The following is a 10,493-nucleotide window of genomic DNA, read 5'->3' as shown; positions in this document are numbered from 1 at the left end:
CAGGTCAATGAAAAACTGCAAGAAACAGGATAGGTATCTTATTTAACCCTATCACCTCTAAGAGTGATAAGCATCTAATTTCTCCTTACAATATCACCCCTGAATCACACATTAAAGTCGAAAGAATAAAGCAAATGATCACCAATTAACAAAACTCGTGACAGTTCAACAAATTCTCTTTTCAGCACCCTAGGAGTACTATTGAGAACAGTAAGGAGAATACGCATACTGATGTTAGGGTGTAAAGGGTTAGCACATCAGCCTAAGGTTCAACTGTCTTGAGCTATCGAAAAGACAAGATAGGGTGAAAAAAATTTACACAGAGAAAACCTCGAAATATTTCTCCTTCAGTGTCCTAAGAAAAGGTTCTTGACGTAAATATAACATCTGATTACAAGTCATAGCACCGGTCAATTTCGTACAATTTTCGTTTTCAAGCTAAACCCAGGCAACCTTGCTCATCAAACTTGACCTTAATTTTCATTTGCTGGCATTGGTGTGCCTGTTACCGTTAAGTGCTTAATTGTTATTCGCTGTTTAACTGTCCGATTTGACCAGTCCGATAGCAAGATGCTTATATTCACACAAGCCAAATGGGAAAGTTTTGTGCTGCATAAGCTATATTAAGTAAGAAATAAAGACTGTTAAGAACCAATCAGATTCGAGCATCTTGTTATTGCCACAAAATTAGGGCATCAATACGACAATTTGTGCGTCATGCGGGTATCATCTAGCATTCTCGATGCGTAGTAGTAGATTCCGAAATTTCAACCTTGTCAGTCCGCATACTTGTTTTACATACAGTATGATCATATCAGAGTTTAAGCAGTCGCAAGGGCGACGCTCACAAAAACTTTGAATGAAAAACAAACTTATATTTCTCTTAAGAGTTAAACAAGTGGCTCGTCGTGTTTACTGTCTTTGACGACGCCAGACCTCTCTCTTGTCTACCATGAAAAACTGACGACCGTTCTCAATGAGGATAAATTTTGGGACATCTCGCTGTTAACTTACATCAGAAGGTTCAAACATAACAAAAAAAAATTTACTCGAGCAAAACTTTTGATTTGCTCATTAACTGTTGTCGTCGAAAACTGCTGAAAGTCTCGGAGAACTTCACTGCATGCTGAGGACGATTCCTTTGTTGCCTTCTATCGTCAATTACACCATCAGTGATTTTATTTCGAGATAATTAACAAAAATGTGAGAAAATATGCTAATTAACTATTTAGCGTTGTACTCGCTCATGAAACAATAGAGGATTAACGTGAATATTTTTGTGAACAAATGCTTCTCCCAAGATGACATCGAATCCAATTTCCCTCTCTGGTTTTGAAGCGAAAAAGGTATGTTGTGAGTCTTACGTAGTTGTCTGTTGTGGTCGAATATATGTTCTTAATGCAATGAAGTGGGTCTAAAATTAAGTCATGGGCGTGTCATTACGCGAAAGAGGAAATGTCTTCTTCAAATATTTATAAAGGAACAAAAAGCGACCGATAGCCATTTCTGTACAAGTACAAGCGGTGAATTTTAACTCAAATTATTACAGCGATCTAAATTTGACTCCTGAAGTAGTATTTGTTGTGAGGTTATCGAATGTTTCAAACCAATTCCAAAATTTTTTAAGGGTCGGTCGATTTTCTCTCAGAGTTTCTACACTTAAAGTTATTATCATTTTATCGCATATTTATTACAAATATACGTCACTTGCCTCCTCTGCTTTTAATGTCAAGTTAAGTTATGCACTGGAGTTGCTGTTAAGAAACATCTTTTAAACTCTCGCTCCCTCCCAAAGTGATTCGAGGAGATGGTGCATGATGTCAGACACACGACATCGACATAACGGTTCTTCTATCAGCATATTTGTGAGAAGAGTTTAGCTACCTTTACAAACTAATTTATATAGATCGGATGCCTTAAGCGATATAAAATGTTGGCCATTGCTGGCCTCGGAAATGCCACTAGGGTTTTATGATATTTGGCATATTTATCAGTCGACTGTGGTGTATCGATAAATATTGGCTGTGGAAGTAAAAAAGAAACTGTTTGCCGTGTTATACGCGCTAGGAAAAAGTCTTAACACCTTTAACCCTTGCGTAGAATTGAATTATGAGAGAGAGATTGTAGAATTTGCTCCTCAAGTACAGTAAAGCTTGCGTGTCTTTCTAGCGAAGTCGAAAACTTCAACTCCAATTTGATTTTCCCTAAGGTATAGTTTTCAGTTAATTAAGTGTTTATTACACCGTGGAGAAAGAAGTGTTATTATTACGTCCGAAATATTTTGGAAATTCCAGTCGCAAGCAAATAAAAGACCTTTTGAGCCTATATCTGAAATAGCTCATTTGAATTTAACTTAACAAGTGACAAAGAGAAGGTATAATATTGGTTTTAAAAAGCCAGCCGGAAATGGCTAAGAGCAAGCCTACATTCTTTCATTTCTGTCATGCTCTGGGAAAAGTTCAGAGCAAATTGCAGCCTGCATTGATGGAAGGAAAATAAATAACTGATGCCAGAGCTGGTCTGCATTTCCAGGATAACAACGTCATAAAAATCGTATTTTCCAAATCGGTTATGCCAATCAAAATAAAATGCGCTGTGTCTAATATCATTAAGTGTGATGTGAAGATATTTGTACTTAAGCTGGGCACACCTCGGATATCAATACGTTGTAGAAGCCGAGACTTCAACTGGCCCACGAATCGCTCCAATGCGGAGACTTTTTCACAATCGAATCTTACAGAATTGTTGACAGCTCCTTTGAGAAGAATAAGGTGGGATTATCCTTCTGCAAATTTCATTCTTTGCAACCACTTTTATTAACATTGATAATAGGGAAAACTTTTATCCATACTTGAAATTGCGGTTGTGTTTGTTAACTAGATTAGGTCTCACACACTCTGCACTCTTACGCGTAAAGGGCTCCACTACAATGATACAAACTTATCAAAAGCTGATTTCATGCGATTCACTTATTGATACTCAAGTATTGAGTGGTTGAGCGAATCACCAGCGCTCACAAAAAATGGTAAGACAGTGTAATAGTACTTTTACTACATTGATGCGGACATTGACAAACCTAGTAAAGCTGAAAATTACGATCTCGCTAATAATTGTTCAGTAGATTAAGTTTCCTAGCTATGAATCGAGTAGAACCTAAGTTAACTTTCTCCGTTTTAAGTTTGTATTCAATGTTTTAACAAGGTCCGCTTTTATTAGCGTCATTGGAATAACGGATAGAATGTCCTACACTTCTGAGAGAGAATACTCAAATACTCGATGCGGGGTCGTAAAACTGTATCACTTTGAGTAAATGGTTATCGTAAGAGATCTAGTTACGCGGCGAAAATCGAGTGAATTCAGAAGGAAGAAAAAGATTAATTGAATACTTGCACTTAATTATTTTACGCGTAACTAATGTGAGGCGCATATGACTTTTCGACAAGGCAAAGACAAACTCCCAATTCAATCCAAACCATGGTACAGTTACTGACTGTGAACACAAGGGTATATATATATATATATAAATATATATATAAAATACGGGTCTCATGGGAAAAACTGACAGAAACAACGCAGTATGACTCAGCATACGTTTTTGAACAAAATAACAATAGAAAAAAACACAACTTGCGCCAATACTTTGCAAATGCAAATGTTGTGTTTGTTTTTTATTGAATATAATGCTGATAAGGTCGGCGCTGCTGATGTTCTCAGGGAGGACACGAGTTTATCTTTCAGTTATTGATTCTACAAACGAAACGAACTCGAATTCCTTACATTACAATCATCTTTTCTTTTCCGCATCCCAGGTATTCTTAGCGATTACTGACGCGCTATGAAAATCAAACACACGTCTCAGAAAAAAATTTGAAGTGAAGGTCATCTCAAGGGCGCCAAATCGAGTACTTTCATCAAAATCAGAGTTGATATCAGGCGTCATTGCTACAATATCACATCCTGTAGTTTGATGCTATCGTAACACAATGTCCTCTCAACTATGATGTCTAACCTTTAAGACTCTGCCTCCTCTTAGCCAATCACAAGAAGGAAGTTTTGACTAAACCAGTAAAACTGCAGTAAACCTAATTGTAAATCACATATTGTCTACTAAATGGAGAATTTCAGTTTGTTTATGATTCTTTTCTTTTAATTTTTAAATGTTTCGCTTCAGGATTATTAAGAAATTTCAATTCCTGCATCTGTCCCATTTTCTTGGCTCCTCTCCAAACATTTCAATGATTGGCCTCCCCGTATAGGCTGTACGTGCTGTAATTAGTATCCGCTAACCGCATGCCTATTGATGAAAAACCGCTCTTAAGATGCAAAGTAGTGAAATGCATCAACAAAATACGTTCAAATATAAATCTCTTGACTTCGACTATTCAGTAATATGTATATATCATTTTGCAGATGTTAACATCAAAATCTGTTTTCATGAGGAATCCCGTACACCATGGAACACGATCCATTTTGTGTGCGATCAAGCTAACAATGTCCTTTTCCTCAAAGCCTCAAGTTGCAGAAAATCAGTCGTTCTTCACACCTTTACCTCCCAAGGATTTAGCGCTGCAATTTAAACATCAAATTGCTGGCAGGAAATACCTACCTGGATCTGGTGGAAAGGGCCTCCCGAAATTCCTTTCATCCGCAAGAGAAGGATTTCCATTTGCTTTACGCGCCGAATCTATTGATCACCTGACCCCTGATAAATGGGGTCAGCTTTGCCGGGAACAGCTCGATAGAGTTCTTCCAAAATACAACGCTGTCTTATTTCGCAATCTGCCCCTTTTTGAAGCCGGAGATTTCGCCAAGTTTGCGGACAACCTCGGCTACAAACCAACGAATTACGAAGGTGGTACCGGAAACAGATACTTAGCAGAAGGTGAAACGGAAGTGTATTTATCCACCAGTGATCCCCCAGATTTTAACATCGAGCTTCATAATGAGATGGCTTGTTCACCAGTTCATCCCAAGAAGGTGATGTATTTCCACTCACTTTTACACATTTAGACTTAAGAATTTTAAAACGTCTCCAGAGTTTCATTTTACAAGTTCTCAAATTAAGACAAGGAGTCCTCGATTAAAGCAAACGTTTAAAGGATACTTTAGGCGTGTAAAATATCATTAAGGAACTGGTCAGCCAGGGAGGGGGGGGGGGAAGGAGGAAGGGGGGTAATGGGTGGGGGGGTTGGAGGAATCTGGTTGTGACATGACAAAATTCATGTGTACCCCCCATAAGCCTCTGCAATATTCTTATGTTCCCCCTTCCCTCATCGGCAGTAAATTGTCAATCAACACTCGGCATATTCAACTCGCATCAATGTAAGTTTCTGAGCAACCGCGAACCTACCCCTCCCCTAAACCAACAACAGAAAACTGATAACAAGTTAGATTTAGTTCAGGGTCAGGGGAGAGGTGGGTAGGTGCGCAGTTGGTCAGATACTAACATTGATCCGCCGACTCCTTCGTACTTTTTGCTCCCCGGATTAAGAATTATCATTTCATAACCTTCAGACGAAACAATTTTGAGAGGTTGGCTTTCCCCTCATATGGTGATTGCCTAATAACATATTCTCTTTATAACAGGTCATTTTCTTTTGTCTCACTGAGCCTAACGAAGAATGGGGAGGTGTAACTCCGCTGGTCAGAAATAATGAGATCTACGATCAGCTTGATCCGGAAGTGGTAAGGATACTGGAAGAAAAACAAATACGCTACACGCGATACCTACCTGACGAGAAACATCATCCCTATGCCTCTTGGCAACAGTCGTTTATGACCAAAGACCCAAAGGTATGTGTTATGTTTCTCTTTCGGTAAAGAGTTAAGAGTGACTGCTAGCCCAGTGGCTCATCTTATCTGATATTATCCCGGTTCCCGCAGCGTTATACGACTAGAAGTATTGCCTTTCCTTCTCCCCGGGGTGCCAGTCAATTCCAGGCTACCCCCCCTCCTCCCTCTCGCAACCTTTCACCGGGCCTCCCTGAAAGTTTGCCGTTAACCATTCACTCTTCCGGATGAACAGAGGCACTGAGATAATAAAATGTCTATGTCTATTTCTGCGACAGAATATTGCTCATTCATTGTAACGTAAGACTTATCATTTAACTGAAAAACAAAATGAATAAATTCCCCTTGGTTTCTGAGGAGTAAAATATTATAACAAAAATATATGTATATTAAGCCCCTACCGGCTTATCAGTATGTTCAGTCTTTGCTATCCCATTCACAAATTATATACCCCTAACTTTATGAGAAAAACTACATTTAAGATCGGTCAGAACCATGTAGAATATGCTGAGAACTGAAAAACGATTCTAAGCTGTCTTCAAAAATACCGTGGAAAATGGAAATTGTTAATGAAACCTGTGAAGACATAACGTCGACGCTTGGTCTCATTTTGTCGCCACTTTCAGATACGCTAAATGTCTGAGTTTCAGTGCATTTCTTGAAATCTTGTTTGGAAAACTGAACGCGTTGATTCCTCCATTCAGTTCCCCATAAAAAAAAAGTATCTCTGGTAATAAGCTCACCTAAACGACTCTAAGAAATAGAGGCTTATAAGGGAATCACCTGGTGGGGGAGTAGTTTGGTAGAGTCACGATGATATTTATCCGATCCCACTTCCGTTTGAATGTGTTGTCCTTTCTTCTTTTTTTGCATGGTAGAAGGTGGAGGAATACTTGAAAAGAGAAAAGTTCAATTACGAGTGGGAGGAAAGCACTGGAAATCTGTATTACTGGTATGTACTCCCACCACTGGCGACTCATCCAGTTACAGGCCGCAAAATTTGGTTCACACAACCAAACGTTCATCACAACACGTACTACAAGGAGTCCCCCATGTTTGATGGCGTGTCTCTCCCCAACCACATGTATCCAACTCACACACTTTATGGCGACGGAAGTGAGATTGACCCAGAGGTGATTGAACATGTCCGGGCGACGGGTTGGCGAAATGCTGTGGGATTTCCATGGCGGAAGAGAGATGTGCTGGTGCTGGACAATCTTGCTGTTCAACATGGCCGACTGAGCTTTAAAGGAGACAGGCTCCTTCTCGCCTACTTGACGGCTGAATGAATTAGTTTAGTCGTCGGAAATGTGAGACGTATGTAAATAAAAAAAACTGTGTCCTTAAGAGCTGTGAATAATCAGATCGATATTGTAATCTGTGCCTTCAGTATTGCCTCCATTGCCTCCCCAAAGTACTGCAAGGTCCATTAAATTTGTTCAAGTAGTGTTAATACGGACGTTATCACGTTATCAGAGTCAATTTTGTAAAAGTAATCAAAATAAAGCTTTTAATAGTGGCCTATGGCTAAATTGGCCTCTCACCCGTCAAAAGGGTGTATTATTGTATGTACATACTTACAATAGAGTGTTGTTAGCGCGTAAATTAAGCGAAAGTCGTGCGTGAAACGAAATCGCGGCCCCATCCTCCTTGTGGCCAAACCGAATCCAAATCTTGACACCTATGTATAACAATAACATAAATCAGTTAAGTTGTCGTCATAAATGCACGTTTAAGGTTTCTTCTAATGATGGAATCAATTTTGTTATGCCCTTTGATACTAAGGAAGTCAGTTGAGCGAGATTACAACAGTAGCCGCCCAGGACTTGGAACCCAACCTGTGGTTTTAAGAGCATATTTTTCAAGTCCCTCTGATCTGCCTGACGTGCTTTTTGAAACACGTAGAAATATGTGTCTTAGAGATTATGGTGTCTGATAGAAAACGAGTCCCCTAGTAATTTCAGTATTTAAATTTGTTCAGTTGGCCAATTTCTTTGCAAATCTAGCAAGGTATACAAACCTTAATCCCTGAACACACTTTTTACCTTGAAATCAAAGTTTACATTATCTATTCTGACTACTTTATTTAAATGTGTTCGGTGTTTTAAATTTATAGATTGATTAGTGCTCAGCCTTTTGTTAATGACAGGAACTCGGAAGAGAGGTAAACTCCGCTGCATCGATCTTTCCTATCTCTCTCTACTCTCCTATTACATAGATGAATATTGTGGTGGTGTCCTTCAATTCGGTCATCTTTTTATTTCCCCTTAGTGTTTTTTATTCAGGTCGTTTTTCACAGCTTTTTTGATGTTTTGGAACTAGAAATACTTACTGGTAAGTCACGGATGAAAAATATTTACCTCTTGCAGGGGTATTTAACGGGTATAATGAACCTCTAATATAAATAAGCGTCTATGGACAACGCGAAGCTCGTAATTTTCAAAGAGTAAAGCAAACAACTTTGCCGTTGCACCCAGCCCTAGTCGTTGTCAAAGGTAAATCCGGCGATCACCATCTTGTTGTTGCAACATTAGCCTGAGCGGGATAACAGGCGTTGAGCAGGTAAGTCGGAGGGCTTTCTAATTTTGAGGCAAGCTCTGAAATGACTTTTGACGAAGAGAAGTCAATCAAGGTTTTTAGAAAAAGCTGATATCTGATCTATAAAAAAAGAACACAGACTTTTGCAGCATAATATACATAGAAACAATGACTTAGAGACTGTGCTTTGAATCAAAATTTCATGTTTAATTCCTAAAAGGAATATTCCCATGTTAATGGTCATTGAAAGGTTCAGTTGCATGTACTACTGTCGGTAATCATGGAAAGAGGTTGTATTCTGTATTCTATTACCCTCCAAGCGCGTTGGCCAGCCAAGCCACCGTTTATTTAACGCCAAATCGATATGCTTACAAAAGTCTTTTACGATTGAAGTAAACTAAAAGCACCAAAGCCGGACACGAAAACCTCTAAAAACTAGCAGGTGGGAAAAACGGGGAACGTGAACCCCCAACCAAGGCAGCGTTGCTGTAAAAAAATCCATTTACGAAAAGAGACTCGAGTCCAAACTACGTAGAAAATATGTATTAAACTTGCTAAAAGAACCACAATATTTAGCTAAAACAAAAACTCCGAAACTTCTTTAAATTCCAAACAGAGGAGCAACAAATTTACGCGAACGAAAGTTAAAAAAATCTAAAACTCCGCGAAAACAAAACTAAAAGTACGCGAAAAATGTCCACGTCAGTTTTCCAATGTCAAGGTTAAAGCTCTTTGACGTGATTGGCTAATTTGTGAAATCACGCGCGCCGCACGTGAATAAAAAAAAAATACAAAGGGAAGAGAGGAAGAGAAAAATTGTAACTTGAAATTTAAAAAAACCAAAGAGATTTTCTACATCTTCCTCCCTCGATCAGTTTACCTTTAAAAGGAGTCCTCTTGTTCCTGAAGAGACTGATCGACTTCTCGTCTTCTAACACGCATTTTGAAAGAATCCTTGCGAACGACTTGTCTTTCCTTCACAAACTAGAATCTAGACCTTTGTTCTGCCAAGGTTTCTCTTACTCCGTTTTGTTGGACTCACTTGTGGCAATCTCGAATGATAAGAACGGTTAGGTCATGATCTGATGGCAGGAAAATGGGGAACTTGGCGTTAAATGGAATCGTAAGATTCTGTAGTCTTCCATTACATCGAAGCAACTCGCTTTCATCTGTGTACAATGCTAGCTGTTGTTTCAATTCCTTAAATGTATGTGACTTGATTACAGACTGTTGCATTTCGCGGATCCATAGAATTTCTTCGAGAGCATACTCTCCGGTACTCAAAAGGCCATTCGGTTCCTCACCACGTGTTCCAGTTTTGAAATTCTTCACGGCTCTGAGCACCAGTGCTGTTAATCGTATCAGCTTCTTAAAGTCTCTGTACTTCTGGGGTTCGAAGATATTTGTTAACGAAATCATCGAAGAGTCAATAAGAAGCCCAGTTTCCTTTGGCTTTCAGACGCATTTCTTCAAAATAAGCACTTGAAGTTGGGAGTTTCCGAAGTAAGGCCAAATCTTCTTTTCTTTCATTAGCCGAAATGGACCATGTCACCATAGTTGTGACTGTTTCAACGCATCTTATCCCATACCACGGGAGAGTAAGTCTGCGGGATTCTGACTTTCGGGGCAATAGTTCCACGCTTTGAGCGGCACATTCTGACGGATTTCCTTGACTCTGTTTTCAACGAATTGCTTGCATTCTTTGTCCAACCCCCTTTATCCAGTGAAGAGTCGTAGTGGAATCTGTCCAGCAAAAATATTTCTGTAATCTTGACCAATGGAAGTAGGGCTGAACGGACTCGGGTAATCAACCTGGATAGTATGAGTGACGCTAAGAGCTAAATTCTGGGAATGGTTTGCTTGGAAAGCGGTACGACTCGTGACTTACTCATCAACAAATAAACGTATACTCCTTGACTCGTTTCCATTCTGAGATATACAGCTGCCGTGTACGCTACTTCCGAACCGTAGTTGAAGCGAAATTATGCTCTCGTCTGGAAGAAAACATTGCTGGATCGGGACACATACAGCTTTTGACAGGTCAGATAACCACTGCGAGTACCTCAAAAGCAACTCGGTGGTACCTGAAACGCATCAGAACATCGGGTATTTCAGAAAGCAATAATAGACCTGCATGAAGGCAGTCATTTGACGCTGGACCAGTA

General features: G+C 39.5%; 1 protein-coding gene across 1 annotated transcript; it reads left to right on the top strand.

Annotated features, from left to right (window-relative positions):
• Positions 1-2,665: 2,665 nt before the first annotated feature.
• LOC131771305 (dapdiamide synthesis protein DdaC) lies at positions 2,666-7,328 on the top strand. Its single transcript, XM_059087082.2, has 4 exons — positions 2,666-2,771; positions 4,411-4,977; positions 5,587-5,793; positions 6,669-7,328. Exons 2-4 carry the CDS (start codon positions 4,411-4,413, stop codon positions 7,077-7,079), a joined length of 1,185 nt encoding a protein of 394 aa, XP_058943065.2. The 5' UTR covers positions 2,666-2,771; the 3' UTR covers positions 7,080-7,328.
• Positions 7,329-10,493: the final 3,165 nt, after the last annotated feature.

The sequence above is a fragment of the Pocillopora verrucosa genome, chromosome 2 (genome assembly GCF_036669915.1).
Source record: "Pocillopora verrucosa isolate sample1 chromosome 2, ASM3666991v2, whole genome shotgun sequence".
NCBI classification, from domain to species: domain Eukaryota; kingdom Metazoa; phylum Cnidaria; class Anthozoa; order Scleractinia; family Pocilloporidae; genus Pocillopora; species Pocillopora verrucosa.
The sequence above is the reverse complement of the archived record's forward strand: the minus strand, read 5'-3'. Positions and strand labels throughout refer to the sequence as shown.

What these genes read in the sequence shown, in the direction of transcription:
- LOC131771305 (XM_059087082.2), top strand. Translation starts at nt 4,411, where the DNA reads ATGTTAACATCAAAATCTGTTTTCATGAGGAATCCCGTACACCATGGA. An exon ending in CACCAGTTCATCCCAAGAAG is followed by an intron (nt 4,978 to 5,586) that starts GTGATGTATTTC and finishes TCTTTATAACAG; the next exon opens with GTCATTTTCTTTTGTCTCAC. An exon ending in TTATGACCAAAGACCCAAAG is followed by an intron (nt 5,794 to 6,668) that starts GTATGTGTTATG and finishes TTTGCATGGTAG; the next exon opens with AAGGTGGAGGAATACTTGAA.